Raw genomic sequence first — 17950 nt, 5'->3', positions numbered from 1 at the left:
CAATCTGGGTTTTCAAGTCTGATGAGATTCTTCTGGATCTCTAGAAACCAGTTGTCAGGTACGAGTTTTCTTATCTCGTGACGACTTCAGGTCGTTGTAAATTTCAATTCTCACCGAAATTTGGTGGGGAGCTTCTTGCGCGGTGGGAGATACAGAAAATGGACATACCTTTTATTCTGTGAGATTTTTGGCTAGCGGAGGTGGGAGGTAGGTAATGCTTCACCAGATTTATGGCGTTGTGCTTTCCACAGACATGGGAGCTTCTCGTGCTGATAACGTGTTGTAAAATTGATGGTAGGTGCAGTGGAATAAATAAACAAGACACAAAATTTACGAGGTTCCTCTACAGTCAGTGTGACTGGAGTACATCCTCGGGGCAGCATTGATGCTTTCATTGTAATCTGAAATAATAAGATTACAAAGATAACTCTCTCTATTATCTCCTCTCCTCTTCCTCTCTTTTCTCTTCCGTGAGTCTCTCTGTATCTTCTGTATGTCTTTCTGTATCTTTTGATTGCATTCGAGTGCTCTATTTATAGAGCAACTCGTATTATTACAATTTGACATTTACAACACCCAATGTAGAAAAACGATCTCCTGCATCCAAAGTCAATTTTCATTTTCATGGGTACTGAAACTTATGCCAAAGTTGAAAACCCATTCTGTGTGAGAATTGGAAAGTCTTCCAAGGTACTGTGGGCATTCACTACCCAGCAGTATTTTCAACATAAAGCATATCCTTTGACACAATTTTCTTCCGGGGATACATAAGAACAAATCCTAAAAGATATGAAAGTGACATGGCAATATATAAATTGTTTAAAGATAATATTGAGTATTGAAAGAGCCTGAAACTCAAAGTATGTACTCAATTTTCTTAAGAGTCATTTGTCGATTTGCCCCTGAACTTGTATAGAGGTGTCAATTTTCCCCAAAACTTTAATTTTATCCGATTGTTCCCCTGAGAACTTTTATAATTAGCTAATTTCCCTCTTGAACATAACTTTAACCGATTACTCTCGTAAAATTTTATAAATAGCTAATTCCCCACCTAGCATTAGATTCTAAAATTTTCATCTAATTTTCATCCATCCAATTTTCCATTCTTTTTGTCCCCATACAATTGTCATGTGTTGTCTGCATGATTAAAATGGATAAAAAATTGAATGAAATTTTTTTAAATCTAGCGTTAGGGAGGAAATTGGCTATTTATAAAAGTTCATAGTGTAATCGGCTAAAATTAAAAATTAAAGGAAAAATTGGTTATTTATAAATGTTCAGAGGGTAATCGGCTAGATAATTTGGTATTTCCCTAACCTCGTCAGGTATACAAATAAAATATAGTCCATGATGATACCGAAGAAATTATATATTAGCATTGTCAAGGCTCATTTTTATCACTTTTATTGATGTTCTACCATCATTTACTTCAAAAGTATGTTGTTATTAGGGAGAGTATCTCATGAGAGAGAGCATTCATCAACTTTCAAAACAAAGGACATATGCGCATTGTACTCTTTTTTTCTTTGATTTGGTTTTTGTCCAACTGGATTTTACCTAGTAAGGTTTTAACGAGGCAACATTAAGCACGTCTAACACAATATCATGATCCTGAAGAATCTTCCCACTCCTTTTCCCTTTGCTTACATTTTCCTATTGGGTTTTCCAAGCAAGGTTTTTAGTGAGGCAACTACATCATTGTACGGTGGACATCCAAGGAGGAGTTTTGTAAATATATGAAATATGGATGACCACCATAATGTCAAAAACCTCCCTTTTTTGGTGAAAAAAAGTTTAGGAGGTGAAGTTGAAAAAAGTTTAAGAGGTGAGGCTACCCCATTCTAGGGCCATAACATACCACAAGCCTATTTGAGGACTTACAAAAAAGGTTTTAGCCCCTTTTTAGTTTTTACGAATTGCCCGCCAAAAGAGATTGCTGGTAGCAATAACCTCCTATCTTAATTCTTGGTAACCAATGCTCTTATTATTGTAATAAGTATGTGTCAGATTCTTATTCATTGTAAGCCTATAGATGCTTATCAAAGATAAAAGATACAAATTTGGAGAACAGTATTATATTGTCATTCTCTACTCTCTACTTCTCTTTCTCTCTACTATTTCCTCATTAGTTTTATAACAAGCATTACATTTTCTTCGAAATCTCAGTTGGGCTATAACCCACCCAACCCAGCCAAGGTTGGATCCTTCACTAACAAATGATGCATTTTTTGAACACTTCACAAATATCTATTGAACAGCGGCAATGCCAATAAAACTATACCGTGGTTGCAACAAAGAATCTCTCCTCACTTGCACCAACTCTCTCATTCGACAATAAAAAAAATTAGGGGAAAACAAATGGAAAAGAAACATGAGACGTCTCTAACTCCGATTGAAGCAAATGGAGGAAAGTCAAGCATCTATGTTCCTCAAACTAGAGGAATCGCCATCCTCCTAAAAGACGCGCCATTGTAACGGCTTTTCAACGCTGGTTTCGTCTTCCCCTCCCTGATTTCTCCATTGGCGACACGACTTGGCTCCCTGATTTCTCCTCTAGAAACAGCATCAATCCAACTTCTGTGCTATCAATTTGGCTCTTTCAAATTTCAATTTTCTTCTTGTTTCTTTGATTATTGTCCGGGTTAAATATCTGAGAAAGAGCCCTTCACATTCCTCTAACAAAATATAAACGCAAAGTGAAATATAAACACAAATATAATTACAACGGAAAGGAAGGCATAGTATCACAAAGTGAAATACAAACACACATATAATTACTCAACTTCATAAGGAAAAGCAGGGAAAGTTCCATTTCAATAACATTGCTGGTCTCGATCTTTAGTTTTTAGATACAAAAACGATGTTACAATAACATCAACGAGCAGGAGGCCAGGGAGGAAATTAAAATGTGAAACCCAACACAACGATGTCACCTCTTACATTATTATCTAAGTTGCTGAGAAGAAGCTGTATATTAGGAGGTTACAGTGCCGCAATGCACCCAGTTTCAATCTTGGCATCCAATGGCAGCGCCGCTATCTGAAATATTGAACGTGCTGGGGCTGGAGATGGAAAATCTACAACACAAAACCATATAACATAGGTCAAGTTAAATGAACAAGTAAATGGTTGTCACCAGTGTTGCACATAACTTGTTGAATCAAAAGAGTCATGGACCAGTTGAACAAAATAAAGGATTGTGTGTTCAAGGAAGGAGCAGAGTTGAAGGTAATTGACATCCCCTTCAGGAAGAGAACAAGATCCAACCACTCATCACGCTTCAAGCAATTTGTACAAAAAATTAAGCAGAGCCAAATCTGTTTCTACAAACTTTAACAGGTAATTTGAGAGTCAAATTGTGCTAAATGAGATTAGCTCAAATAAACCGAACATTGAAGAGCTAAAGTCAGCTCCATTCTATCTACGTGGAAGTCCCATCGATACTCACAGTTCTGGACAGATAGAAAACAAACAGTGTAATTAAGAATTCAATCTCAAATGTCAAATTTATCTCTCAATAAAACTCACATTTAGCATAGATTTCATTGACTTTCTTGAAGTCATTCCAATCAGCCAACCTGTATGGAAATAAGAGACAATTAATTTCCCCTCCAACACTAAAGTCTCCAATCAAGATTGTGCAAAGATTAAAATTAAAAAAAAATAAAATAAAAATAATAAAAACCGTACAGAATAGTCGTTTCAACCACAGAGGAATAGCTGGCCCCGCTTGCTTTCAGTATTTCCCCAATATTTTTCAGAACCTGCAATAGTTTTGTTAGCCCAAATCTTTAAAAAGTAGTCACACAGCAATGCTATCAACTATACACTTTTGCAAAGACGACAACTCAAAAAACCAACAATTATGTTAACAAATTCAACTTCTCCTTGATGAAGATTTGCAAGATTACTCTACTGTATGATATAGTGTCGGAGATTACTAATTGGCGAATTGGATTAGGTATCTTAAAGAGATATAATTTAAGTTCTATAGTAAACATCTAATTGCAGTAACATTAACCCCTATTTAGTAATCTCTTCAACACTTGGATTAGTGTCATCATCATTTTTGCAAAGATACAAAACATCATTCTCGATAAGTTAAGATCCTGCAACGGCCAAAATCTAAAAAAGGACCGATTTCCATCGACTGTCACTTTACGTCTAACTCATAGCAAAGGTTATCAGTTTCGAAGGTTTATAGCTTTGACAACAAACCAGTTAAAAATCAAGGACATTTCACCAACCAAAAGCGTAAAAATAAAATCACAAAACCGATTAACATATGACCATCTCAAATCCAAATTACCCACACAAGTATGAAGTATAGCCAACACATGAGAGCATCAACAATACCTGCTCTGTCTGATCTACAACATTATCCGACACAAACTTCCCTGTCTGCATTTAAACACACAACATAAGTTCATATCACCCACTTCATACCAACATTAAAGGACTAAAGTGGTAAAAGCAAAAACAAAAATCCAAGACACAAACCTCAGGAATCAGACCAAGACAATCCGACACATGGACAAAGTTGTCGACTTTGATTGCCTGAGAATACGGTCCCAATGCAGCCGGAGTCTTGTCTGTGTGAACAGCTTCCTTAATTCCTAAAATCCAACCAAACAAAAACTGCCCGTGTTAAATTCACACGCTAAGTACAGACCTTTATCCAGAATTGATCAAAAGGGATTCCTATTATGCAACCAAACAGAGGAACCGGATTTCTAATCCAAGTAACCAAACAGAGGTAAATGGGAAATCCAATTAAATTAAAATAAACGAGAGAGATTAAAAAATTGGAATTTACGAGCGTCGGTGGAAATGGCTGAGCAAGCGAAGCGAGAGGAGGCCTTCGTGTTGTGCCTTGGCTTGTTTATCAGTGCGGAAACGAGATTCAGATTACAACCTCACCAAAATCACACTCAGTTGAACAGAATAAAATACAAGAAATAAAGACACCGAGAAAATTTACGAGGTTCGGCAAAAATCCTGCTTACGTCCCCGGAGAGATATTGCTCTTCACTATGAGAATAACAGTACAAGTATACATGAGTTAAATCGACATAACCCAACCCCAAATCCCTTGTACACCCATTCATAGAATTTTCCCAAGAGCCTCACTCTACCCCAAGAGTTCTTTCACTAGAATACTTTTCACTCTAGCTCTCTTGATTTTCTCTCACCCATGCCCATGCTTTCCCATGGGAGAGCCGAATGCTCTCCCCCTTTGGATGCTCTCTGATGCCTTCTCAGGAGAGAGCCAAATCTCTCACCCTCTCCCTTCGGTTCTTAGCAAAATAAATAGCAAAAGAAAAAGGAATCAACTTTCCCTTTTTCCACAAACATCATCATTAAAGTAAAAGCAAGCATCATCATTATGTTTTTACTCATGATGATGTCCACCAAACTTTTGCTTTTACTTTGTCTGCAATTTTCATGCAACCCACACCATGTGATATTTCCACCGAAAGCAAACACATGTCACTTCATTGTTGTTAACACATGACTCATAATTACTCACAAATGTATGAGCCAAACACAACACTTCGATGAAGCCAAAGATCGCCAGAAAGTGGAGCCAGCTACCGAGGCAAAGCCCGCGACGGCGGCTAACGGAGCACGGGTGCGCAATGCGCCCATGTCGACCGCCGGCATGTGAAAGCTCCTCGCCGCACACCACGCCATCTCTCTCTCTGGGAGTCTGTGTCTCTGTTGGACTTGTTGCCGCTACTCGCACTTTACATGTTTTGTTTTTAATGTTTAGATACTCTATTTTCCCTTTTCTTCTTAGACTATACTTTAATTTTGTTATTGGTCTTTTATTTTGGGCCAAATCTTGTTGGCTCGTAATTTTTTTTTAGTAAATTACATTTTATCTCATGTTTGAAATCGATTGTAACCCCATAAAACATCCTTAAAATATTTCAATTTCATACATTTACTTATCATTTTATCTCAATTTCATATATTTGTTAGAAAATCCGTTAAGTGATGACGTGACAAATATGAGATTTATATTTATGCTGATGTGGCTGTCAAATTTGTGCCACGTGGTAAAATTTTTTATGTATTTAAAATATAATAATTTACCCTAATTAAAAAAAAAAAAAAACTGAAACCCATCTTCCCTTGACCCACCTTCTCCCTCTCTTCCACTATGTTCACCTCCCCTCCTATCCAAACAATCCACCCCATCCTACCCCACCCCCCACCTCCACCTCCCCCGCAACACCATAAAACAATCGTGGCACAAATTTGGCAGCCACGTCAACACAAATGTGGATCCTATATTTGCCACGTCATCACTTAACGGTTTACTTAACAGATTTTCAAACGGATGTATGAAATTGAAATAAAATGATAAGTAAATGTATGAAATTGAAATGTTTTAAAGATGTTGTATGGGGTTGCAATCGACCCCAAACCTGATGGGGTAAAATGTCATTTACCTTTTTTTTTAACTAACAATATTATCTCTTGTCCAAAAAAAAAAAAAAACTAACAATATAATCTACATTAAGGGGGAGGGGTGTGGGCTTAACCTCATAGTAGGCTAGCAATAATGTGATTCAAATTCTCATTTGGCGAGATTTGAACCTAAAACCTCTCACTTACAAGTAAAGACGAATACAACTAGATTGTAGTCCTAAGTGACTCAATCCATTGTATTATTAATCAATGAAAATGCACAATTTTTCTTTATAGGTGATCCGATGAGGTTTAACTAATTTTGGTTTAATGTATTTAACTAATTGAGATTTAACTAAATCTCAACAATTCATCCGTGAAAGAAAAATATGTGAGTGAATAAGACTTATCAATGGCACATGTATTTACAAATCAATTTGGGATTGCTGAGCTTTAAAATACTTAGCTGTAAAATAAAACAGTTGAGCACTGCTAAACAGTATTTTAAAAGTGTTGTGAGTATGAAAAGTAGTGTAAAAGTGTTTGTTAAATTTCAATGTAAAAGTGATATGATTGTATATAAGGACAAAAATAGATACAGTAATGGGGGTAGTGGCAACAACAACGCTGTCGAAGGTAGTGGTGGTGATGGCAGCAACAATGGTGGTGGTGTGGTGCTAATAATATGGTGTGGTGGTCAGAGTTTAGAGGTAGCAATGGTGGCAGCGGTATTGCCGATGGCAATGATGGTTGTGGTGATGGCGATAGTTGTGTAATGCTAGTAGTTGCAGTCGTAAGTGATGGGGCCGACAATATTGGCGATGATGATGGCAATGACAACAACAATTGTAAGGGTATGGTGGTGGTGCCAATAGTGGGATGTGGTAGTTGGGGTGTAGAGGTTGCAATGGTGGTAGAGGCGGTGGTGGTTGTGGACCATGGTGGCAATGGTGTTGATTGTGGTTGTGGTGGCGGTGGCGGCTATGACAATTATGGCAACGGTAATGACAACAATGGTGGTTGTAATGGCAGTTGTTTTGGAGCTAATGGTGGCAATTGTGGTTATGGTTGTAGTGGTGGTGGCAGCAACGGTGGTGGTGGTGGTGACGATTGTGGTGGCAGTAGTGGTGGCAACGATGGTGGTGGAAATGGCGGTGGTGATATAAGGTTAGTGGTTGTAATGCTAAGTGGTGATGGTCACTTTGTTCTCCAAGAATAACAATCATGTAGAAGGATAAATAATATCATTTTAAAAAAAAATTAATTGGGTATACATTAATTAAAAATATTCATAAAAGGCTCAATCTATTTTTTATAAAAGCACCTTTTATAAAAGTTGTTGTATACATGTCAGTGCTTTTAAAAATAAGTAGGGCTGGAAAAAATTCCTGAAAAATCTTGAATCAAACAAAAAAAAAATCCCGATCCCAAACTAAAATTTCCGAAATTTTCGGGATGAAATATCAAACTGATTCTGAAATTTCAGTACGGGATTCGGTACTGTCTACTCAATCTTTCAATAATCCCATACCGTTACACACACACACACACACACATATATATATATATATATATATATATATATATATTCCATTTGAATTGTTGCTAACTACTAATATAATTGGCGTGGCCTACAAATATTAACCATTGCCCCTTATTGCCACATCTGCCGATATGAACCTCCCACAAATGTGTCTAATTCTTCAACATGAAATCAAAAAATTATATTGTTAATTTTCGAACATATTAGGTTTGTAACTTATCTTTTTGTTTTTGGGTTTGTTACTTATTTTATTTTGGTTGCATGTTTATTTAACTTGGTATGAATCATTGATATTTCAATTTGTATGAAATTTGGGAATACCAAACCATCCCGAAATACCTAAATATTTTGGGAATCCTGAAAATTGGAATACCGAAATTTTGATTTGGGATTGGTCTTCAAATTCCCGTCCCGAAAATCTTCGGTTTGGGATTCAAAATCCAATTTTCGGTTTGGGATCCCATACTGAACAACCCCTAAAAATAAGTAGGATATTTTATTTTTACCAAACACTTTTTATTGTTTAACTTTAAAGTGAAACAATTTTTGTTAATAAAAAAAAAAAGTAATACCAAACGGGGTCTCAATGGTGTGTTTTATAAGGTTTTTATTTATTTTATTTATTTTTTTATTTTATATTCAAAATGTTTAATTAGGTTTGTGAATATATTAAATTTGAAGATGATGCATGCGTATGTATGTTGATATAATAATAATTTTGACGAAAGAAATACAAAAATAGTTAGGTGTACAAAATTCTTACGCTTTACAAAATTACTACCTCCTCTTCCAATAGTTACCGAGAATTTAATGACTCTTAGAACACCTCCAAGGCTCCAACCATACTTGCAATCCCTAAAATATACTACGTGATGGATATTATACTATATATTTTACCCTATTCTTAATATTAATTTATTGGTTATTATGTGTGAACTTTGATACTTTGTTATGTATTTTCAATGTAGGACATTCGACTTCATTTGGAGCAAAACATGATGAAACGGATGAATTTTGGAGTGATTCCATTTGGAAGATGTTCGTGAGTCTGTTGACTTGATCGTGTCAAAGTTTCATAATTTTCTACCAAGCGGTTTATTTATGGTGATGAAATAAATGAGCAGCGCGCAGTGCTGTCAAACTGACGTATTGGGTTTCTTTGGGCTTTTTGGCTTCTAAGATGACGTCTTTTGGGTTCGAGACCTTCTGCAATTATGTTCGGGACATCTCAAGCTTTAATTCTAGCCATTTTAGGCCTATTTTGGAGCCCTGAAAAACCAGAAACGTGGCTGTTTTGAGGATGTGTGGATTTTGGACGAATTTTACTAGTCAATTTAGGATTATGTTTCCTAATTTATTTGGTTTCCTGGTTTTATTCTAAGACTTTTTAGGGTTTTATTTTGTATTAGTATAAATAAGGCATGTTAGCCATTAGGGTTCTCTACGCAACATTGGGGGAGAGAACGCACGCACTATTTGGAGAATTGCTTTTGGATTCAAGTTTATTTTCAAGGTGTTTTCTATCCTTGTTTTCAATAATATTTTGTTGTATGATTGCTAGTAACTAAATTGCGTTTGTTAGGGTGAGGCCACGAGCTTTAGCAAGAATATGTAGTTTCTTTTCAATTTGCTTATGATATTATGCATGCAGGTTTGAATTATTAATCATTGTGATTGAACTGTCTCTATGTCTTAATGCTTAGCTACCATTAGGATGTTTAGATAAGTAATTTGATGCAATTTTGGTCGGAGGTCGGTCCCTGAAATTGTCGAAGGCTTCTTGTAATTAATATGTGAAAGTTCACTTAAAATGAATACCACGTCTTAAGGGTTGTATGGTTTTTCAAAAGGTTTCACAAAGCTTAATGAGTCATGCATGTTTAGATTTGATCTGAATACCACAGACGGATTGCATGTTTGATATACGCTCTATGTTGGGGGTCCAAGTAGGCATATATTAGGAAAACCTAACCATCAAAATATGCATGAGTAATTCATAAGTAATTGGAATAACTACATAAGATTGTTAAGGTGACGGCGGAACCCTAGGCTTTTACAATTTAATTTTCAAAAACTATTTTCTTTTAGTTTATTTTATTTTATCACTTTATTTAATTATTTTCTATTAAATTCGTTTTTATTATTTGAAATCACAAAATCACATTTTTCCAAAATTTTGTTTGAAGTAATTAATTAAGATTTGATCTGATACAAATTATTCATTCAATCCCTAAGGAGAACGACCTTACTAAAGCCGATTATACTACAATTACCTTGTACTCTTGCAAGTATTTAAAGTGTTTCTATCCATACTTTTGCAGTTGGTAAAACCCCTCTCACTGCGTTTTCAATGTGGGTTGTAGTCTGCACATAGGACAAGAGGCTTGTCGCTTTCGCCATTGGTCTATGCATGCCAGGTGAAACATATCCCCACAAATGGGAAGTTTTATAATGGTCTAAAGATTGTTTGACATTTCTCTAACCTCATCAAGTATACAAATGAAAGATAGTCCATCATAATATTGAACAAATTATATGCTAGCGTTGCCAAAGCTCATTTTGGAGAAGATAGATGCGTCATTTTCATTAACGTTCCACCATCAAATAGTTGAAGTATGTTGATATGAGGGGGAGAATCTCATGTGGGGAGCATTCAAAAACTTTCGAAATAAAGGACATATGCTCGTTATACTTCTTTTTCTCTTCGATTAAGTTTTTGTCATACTATATTTTATCTAGAAGATTAACGAGACAACATTGAGCACGTCTAGCACTTTATCAATGATTCTGAAGAATGTTGCACTCTTTTTCCCCTTGTTTAGGGTTTTGTACTATTGGGTTTTCCAAGCCAAGTGTTCAGTGAGGCAACTATATCATTGTATGGTGGACATACAAGGGGGAGTTTTGAAAAATATTAGCCAAATCGGAAATATTTGAGATATCTAATTGAGATCAAAGAAATTGACGAGCACTTCGTTCTATAAGAAAGTGAAATTTCAAATTTCATTGTGATTATTAAATAAACAAATGGTTTCGAATTGAATTGAATTTTTGCAAGGATAATAAATGAATTGAGACTTACAAAATAAACGATTGGAATCGTTGAAGTTCGATGTAGAGTGAGTCCCACAACTAATTCCATTTTTTTTTTAAAACTGAGGATCCCTTCTCCTAAAAGGCCTGCTACGGATAGATGCTTACCAAAGACCAAAGATACAAGTTTGGAGAACATTTTTCTAATGTCTTTCTCTACTCTCTACTTTCCATTTCCCTCTACCATTTTCATTAGTTTTATAACAGGTGTTACATTTTTCTCCAAAATCTCAGTTGGGCTATAACCCAACCCAATGGTTGCACCTGTACAAATATCTACTGAACGGGCAACACCACGGATACTATACCATGGTTGCAACAAAATATCTCTCCTCACTTACACCAGCTCTCTCAATGAATAAAAAAACTTAGGGGAAATAAACGAAGATGAAACATCAGCTGTCTCTAACTCGGATTGAAGCAAATGGAGGAAAGTCAAGCTTACTCTGTGTTCCTCAAACTAGAGGAATCGCCATCCTCCTAAAACGGCGCCATTGTAGGCAGGCTTTTCAACGCTGGTTTCGTCTTCCCCTCCCTGATTTCTCCCACAAGAAAAAGGCATCAATCCAACTTCTGTGCCATCAATTTGGCTCTTTCAAATTTCAATTTTCTTGTTGTTTCTTTGATTATTGTCCTGATTAAAAATCTGACAAAACAAGACGAGTTAAATCTAAGAGAAAGGCAAAATGCACAACGGAAAGGAGGGCATAGTATCATAAAGTGAAATATAAACACAATTATAATTACTCAAGACTGCCGTAAGGAAAAGCAGGGAAAGTTCCATTTCAATAACGTCGGTTGGTCTCACTCTTTAGTTTTTAGATACAAAAGCGATGTTATAATAACCTCGAGCAGGAGGCCATGGAGGAAATAAAAATGTGAAACTCAACACTCAAAGATGCCACCTCCTAGTTCCTACATTATTCTCTAAGTTGCTGAGAAGAAGCTGTATATTAGGAGGTTACACTACTGCAATGCACTCAATTTCAATCTTGGCATCCAATGGAGCGCCGTTACCTGAAATGTTGAACGTGCTGGGGCTGGAGATGGAAAATCTGCAACGCAAAACCATATAGTATAAGTCAAGTTAAATGAACAAGTAATGGTTGTCACTGCAGTGTTGCACATAAATTAAAGGAGTCATAGTCCAGTTAAACAAAATAAAGGATTGTGTGTTCAGGGAAGGAGCGGCATTAAAGAATTTGACATCCCCTTCAGAAAGAGAGCAAGATCCAACCATTCATCATGCTTCAAGCAATCTAGGTAATTTGAGCATATAAGAATGTGGCGAATGAGATTTAGCTCAAACAACCTGAAAGTTGAAGAGTTAAAGCCATCTCCATTCTATCTACGTGGAAGTCCTATCAATGCTTCAGTACCCTTACATCTTACAGTTTTGGGCAGATAGAAAACCCACAGTGTAATTAAGGATTCAATCTCCAATATCAAATTTATACAGTATCTGTTAGAATATGAGCATAAGTGTAGGTGTAATTTGGCCATATGTTTGAGTTCAAATTGGTTTAGAAAAGTCTCATTGAACGAGGTTTGGATTTCCTAGATTATATACAAATGAAATGGGGAATTGGTCATATAATTACTCACTTATTATATTAAAATTGGGAAACAATATTGTTGGATTCCTACAAGTATTTTAACAGGAGAATAAAAGAGATTGTTTGTCAATATAAAAAGCGGCCACTGATCTCACAGAAAAAAAAGGCGCTTATTATTGGACTTAGACCTATTGTAAGTCAACCATATTGTTTCTGCAAGAGATGAGTGTAGACATCGAAATTTCGGTAAAATAAATGTTGATCAATAATTAAAATTTCAATGTTTATGTGTCACATAAATTTTACACATAGCATGTGACTAAACGAAAAATCAAAATAAATTGGAAAAGTCATCAAACAGGACACGTGTCAACACCTGGCAGAAATGATTTATTTCATCTAATTATTTAAATCCAAAAAATCAAGTTTTGGAATTCTATAAATAGGAGGCCAAGGCATTCATTTTGGGACACCAATTGATAACCAATTCACCTCATACCACACCTTGAAGCTTTGAAGCTCAAAAGCTCCCAAGCAAATCCCGAAGGATCAAGAGAGCTCTCTTCGTTCTTCGTCAAATCCTCATTCAAAATCAAGCCCCAACGGCCCTTGAAGAACTTTCACTGATTCAAGATCAAGCTGCGACGGCCCTTGAAGAAAGTGTCCATCGTTCATCATTCGTTCATCCCTAGATCAAGCCCTGACAGCCCTTTGGATCCACGACGTCAACAAATCTGCACAACTGTTTATCCCAAGATCAAGCCCCGACGGCCCTTTGGACCAACAACATCAAATCCACCCATTGCAAAGATAGAATCAGAGGCTAAATTTGTAGAAGAGATTGTAACCCCTAAATCATCAATACAAATATTATTTTGTACACGTGTTTCTTGTCTCGTTCATCGCAGGAATATTTCCTCTGCAGTCAAATATAGCAGCACCTACGAAAATCTGCAGAAACAGTTAGTAATGGCATTGTTGAGAAGACGAAATATGCATTAGAAGTAGAAACACTCAGCAAATGACCATAATAACCTACTTATACTGAAAGCTCTCGAGAACCACAAGAGATTACACCGTAACAGTCAGTAGATGACAGAACAAACTTTATTTGAAACATTTAGATTTACAGTAGAGAAATTTTCACTTATACATAATTATAAGCATAGTGATTCTTCAATGTTGCAACTTTGGTAGCTTCTAAAGCAAACCTTTATGCAGCAAACAATTTGAGATATGGTATTATATAACATTATGGTCGATTTGGACAACGGAGAGGAATTAGACGGTGATGGCTAAAAGTTGACACTCTTAAGATGCAGTAACATACTCTGCTTATATTTTCAATGCTGATGTTGTGATCAAGTGTGCAAAACTACATTCTTCCCAATATAAACTTATAAAAACACTAACTTGTAAGCCCTACAGGCTAAACTAAACTTTAAAATGAGGGTAAATTACATTTTACTCTCTCAAGTTTGGGTGTAATTGCAACTTTATACAACATCTTTAAGACATTTTAATCACATACATTTACTTGTTATTTATTTCAATTTCATAATTCTGTTAAAAAAACTGTTAACTTTTGCGTTAGGTGCCTACGTGGACATCACGAATCCCGCAATATATGTGCCATGTGGATTAAATTAAAAGAAATTATAAAAAATCTCAATTAAAAAATAAAGTTAAAAATAAATTTATTTTAAAACTTAAATCCTTCTCTCCAACCCAGATTCTCCAGCCCCTTCGTCCGCGACTCCCATGGCCACAAGCATTGGTGGAAGACACCCACATCGACATCGACCTCCACGAACCTATCACCACACCATTCATTACAGAGATAGAGGTCGAGGATTATGGCGAGCTCAGCGCATGTGGTGGATCAGCCATCGAGCAAAACGGATCTTGTGGAGCTGCCCGATTTACATCAGATACGGATTGATTGATCAGCCATTCATAGGTTCAGATCTAGTATCCTCCGTACTGTGTCTTGGATGCTGGTGCAGCGGGAAAAAGAGAGAAGAAGGGTCCAAAACCCAGTGCATTTATTCACCTATTAAACAATGATAAACCTCAATAAACAATAATATGTCAAATGCATCTCCATCTCTAAAACTATATAACCTAATCAATTTTATTAAAATATTATTAATTTTTATTATAAAATAATAAAAATTAATAATTTGATATTTAATTTCTAACTTTACAGTTTCTGAACTCTCCAAAAATGCTCCTCTAATGAAGCAGACCAGAGCACACCAACCCACTACCCATGCCGTTAATCCCCACTCCCTTCTATGATGAAACGACCCATTTCCTCCCTTACCACCGCCAAAATTAACAAAAACATTGAAAGACACAGCGAGAGTAGCTTGAGACGAAGTGGTGGAGGCTGGGGCCACCGAACTAGCCGGAGAGAAAAGCATTGGTGTTGGAATTCGAGAAGTTTCTAGAGATATTGCGGCGAAGACTCCTCCTTTGTGGCTGGGGCGGCAGCTTCTGGCGGTGGTGGTAGCATTGGAAACTGGACTTCTCCGGTCCCCAATTGAGGAACCTCAGAGTGAAGTGGCACGACCTCCAGAGCTTGAGATGCAGAGCGCAGTGCGGCTGGTTCAGGATCGAGAACAGGGACGACGACAACGACGACGCCATATGTGAGATTCTAGCAGCTCATGCCTTTGGTTTCAGCATCACCCTTGCCTCCGACGCCATGCTAGCGTCAGCCTGACGTCATACGGGCCGGCCCAAGCCTCTGTCGATTTTGGGTTGGCCTAGAGACTAGCTTGGGCTGGATGCCGGTCAAAATGCTAGGTTGGAGTGGATAGCCTAGGTGCTGGCCTATCAGTTCCCCGGTGGAACTGCTCTTAAAGAGTCAAAGAAATGGGAAATTCTGCAGAAGGATGACTAACCTCTTTGACTTCAGTGGAACACTTCGAAGGGTCGGAGAACTATCTCTTCAGGCAGGCCGACTCACCCATCTTAGACCTAGTTTGGGAGTGAGGTGCTTAAAAAAAAAGCACCCATGAAAAAAAGCTGTGAGGGTTTTAGGTGTTTGGTAAACTAAAAAAAGAGAGCTTATTTTGGAAGCTGTTGTGAGAATAAGCTGAAATCAAAGGAAAAAGCTGAAGCTGCTATTTGTAGCTTTGGAAAACTGGCTTTTTTTCAAAGCACATGGAGCTGCAGTGCTTCTTTAATGAAAAGACCCAATATTAGACTGCTTTTTTTTCCAAAAGCACTTTTACAAAAAAGTTTACCAAACACTCTGCTGATTTATTTCACAGCCGTTTATTCTCACAGCACAGCCGCTTATTCTCACAGCAGTTTTTTTTCAAAGCACAGCAATACCAAACCAGCCCTTAGTGTTCTTGCTTTCTCTAGTAAAATCCCTCTACTTAGGGGTCGTTGAATATATGGCTAGAAATTTGAATTGTGAATTGGAATCCAAGAATTGTGTCCATTCCATGTTTGGTTTTACACTTTTTACCCAAAAATGTGCAGAAAAAATGGAGCTTTTTAGAGAGAAAGAGGGCCTCTGGTTTTTTGTTTGCCTTTAATGTTTGGGTTTTTAGTTTGCTTGTTGATTCTCTTGGATGGAGATGTCTCTTTCTATTTTTTTGGATAAATTACATTTATCAAAATCAAAGAATGCCGAATTCGGCCGGAGAAGAAGGTGGTGGGGGAATTGGTTGTGGCTCTGGCGGTTAGGGAAGGAAAAAATGGGTGGGGGAGGAGACGGAGGGAGTGGGAAGAAGACTAGGGATGGGAGTTGGCGGGGGTGGGGCCCACATTTTTTAATAAAAAGTTTAAATTATTTTACTTCTTAACGAATTTTTTTTTTTAGTTTTTGGTTTTTTTGGCTTATGGGACATTTATGTCAGCACAATAATAAGTTTTAGATTTGTCACACTGGATTCTTTTTCTGGGATTTTAGGGATTCCGTGATCGTCACCGTTTATCGTATATCGTGCGATCAGAAATCATTTCAAAATTTTAAATTTAAAATTAAATATAAATAATACATAACAAAAACTGACATCACGATATACGATAAACGATCACGATTATCCGCGCAAGGACCTTTTCCTGTCACATCACCACTTAACGGTCAAGTTAACCAATTGACTAACGGTTGTATTATATTGAAATAAAATAGTAATAAATGTATGATATTGAAATGTTTTAAAGATATTGTGTGAAGTTGCAATTGGACACAAACGTAAGGGGTACCCTTAAAATGATTTTGGTTCTGTTATAACATCTTGAGGATCTTGAGACCTACAAAAATGGGTAGATAAGGATTGGTATCGGTGCTTCACCATTGAATGGCATACATAATGATTTTCTTAACGATTTTGAGCACATACTGTATTGCTCTAGAGATGTGAAATAACCGAATATCATGTATATATTTTGTGGCGTTATTTACTTAGGACTAGAGTGGTACAAATGTAAAATATCAATAAGACCATTGATTTATGAATATAGAACTTCTTGGAAGAAGAAGAGTTCTATATATTACGGAGTTACAGGGTCATTTTCTCATATACATACTTTACATTAAATGGGTGGGGGATTAAGGCTAAGCCTCACAATAGGCCAACAAAGAAATTGGGATAGAACTCGCTATTCATGAATCGAACATAAGAGCTCTCACTAACAAGTGAAGGTGAATATCACTAGATTGTAGTAACTTGTATTTCATAAAATCTCCACGGCGATCATCTCAATTTGTAGGACTAGGATGTGATCGGACAATTGTAGAATTCGAGCCTTCTACTTAACATTGACAAACTTGATAATTTATTGAACAATGATCTTCTATTTCTACAGAGAAGCTGTATACGAGCTTTCATAATAGTTGAAGGTGACAACTTCAAGGCATGTTTCCCTGCTAAGAAAAATTTCTGCGGGTCGATCGTATTCTCTAAGAATCATTTTCTATGTTCACTTGAATCTAGCCTTTGCTTAAGTACCATTCTGAAGGTTGTCATCAGCGGTGTACCTCCGATTCTTAACTAATTTTAAAACAACCAAACCGAAAAAGAATACGGCAGGCACAGGGGACAGTTTTATAGGATTAGTAGCATGGCGATGGAGGAAATAATACTTCACTGCCGAGCAAATATGTTGAACAATGGCAAGACCTAATCCAAAAATTTCAGGGAAAGTACCAAAAAGGAAGTTATTTGGAGGTGGGTAGTAAAAACACCATAGCATTCCCCTTCTCCTCAGTACAACTCTTTCCTTTATACCATTGTGAAGGAGCTCTGAGATGCAAGCAAGTACAGCCACAATTGCCAACAGCATACCAATTATTGCATGGTGAGGCTTACGTGGGGAG

The 17950-nt window shown here is 36.8% G+C and overlaps 3 protein-coding genes across 3 annotated transcripts in view; 1 reads left to right on the top strand and 2 right to left on the bottom strand.

The window, feature by feature from the left end:
• Positions 1-2787: 2787 nt before the first annotated feature.
• On the bottom strand, positions 2788-5736 carry LOC126590599 (reactive Intermediate Deaminase A, chloroplastic-like). The gene is made up of 7 exons (XM_050256076.1): positions 5548-5736; positions 4817-4859; positions 4501-4616; positions 4357-4401; positions 3691-3764; positions 3529-3578; positions 2788-3077 (listed from the first exon to the last, which is right to left on the bottom strand). Exons 1-7 carry the CDS (start codon positions 5692-5694, stop codon positions 2983-2985), a joined length of 570 nt encoding a protein of 189 aa, XP_050112033.1. The 5' UTR covers positions 5695-5736; the 3' UTR covers positions 2788-2982.
• The window catches only part of LOC126590592 (reactive Intermediate Deaminase A, chloroplastic-like), a 36320-nt gene continuing 21157 nt past the window's right edge, over positions 2788-17950 (bottom strand). Inside the window, exon 7 of the transcript XR_007612095.1 lies at positions 2788-2981. The gene's annotated coding sequence lies outside the window, so the exon portion shown is untranslated. The remainder of the gene's footprint in view (positions 2982-17950) is intronic.
• On the top strand, positions 7103-7636 carry LOC126590372 (uncharacterized). Its single transcript, XM_050255841.1, has one exon. It carries the CDS (start codon positions 7103-7105, stop codon positions 7634-7636), a length of 534 nt encoding a protein of 177 aa, XP_050111798.1.

This window comes from Malus sylvestris, chromosome 11 (assembly GCF_916048215.2).
Source record: "Malus sylvestris chromosome 11, drMalSylv7.2, whole genome shotgun sequence".
NCBI classification, from domain to species: domain Eukaryota; kingdom Viridiplantae; phylum Streptophyta; class Magnoliopsida; order Rosales; family Rosaceae; genus Malus; species Malus sylvestris.
Note: the sequence above shows the minus strand (reverse complement) of the source record. Positions and strands in the feature narration are given on the sequence as shown.

Bases quoted from the DNA above. Each gene is read 5' to 3' on its own strand.
- LOC126590599 (XM_050256076.1), bottom strand. From the start codon at position 5,694: ATGGCGTGGTGTGCGGCGAGGAGCTTTCACATGCCGGCGGTCGACATG. The intron at 4,402-4,500 runs GTTTGTGTCTTG...GTTTAAATGCAG, and splicing joins GTCTTGGTCTGATTCCTGAG to ACAGGGAAGTTTGTGTCGGA. The intron at 3,579-3,690 runs GTACGGTTTTTA...ATTTCCATACAG, and splicing joins GTGGTTGAAACGACTATTCT to GTTGGCTGATTGGAATGACT.
- LOC126590372 (XM_050255841.1), top strand. From the start codon at position 7,103: ATGGTGTGGTGGTCAGAGTTTAGAGGTAGCAATGGTGGCAGCGGTATT.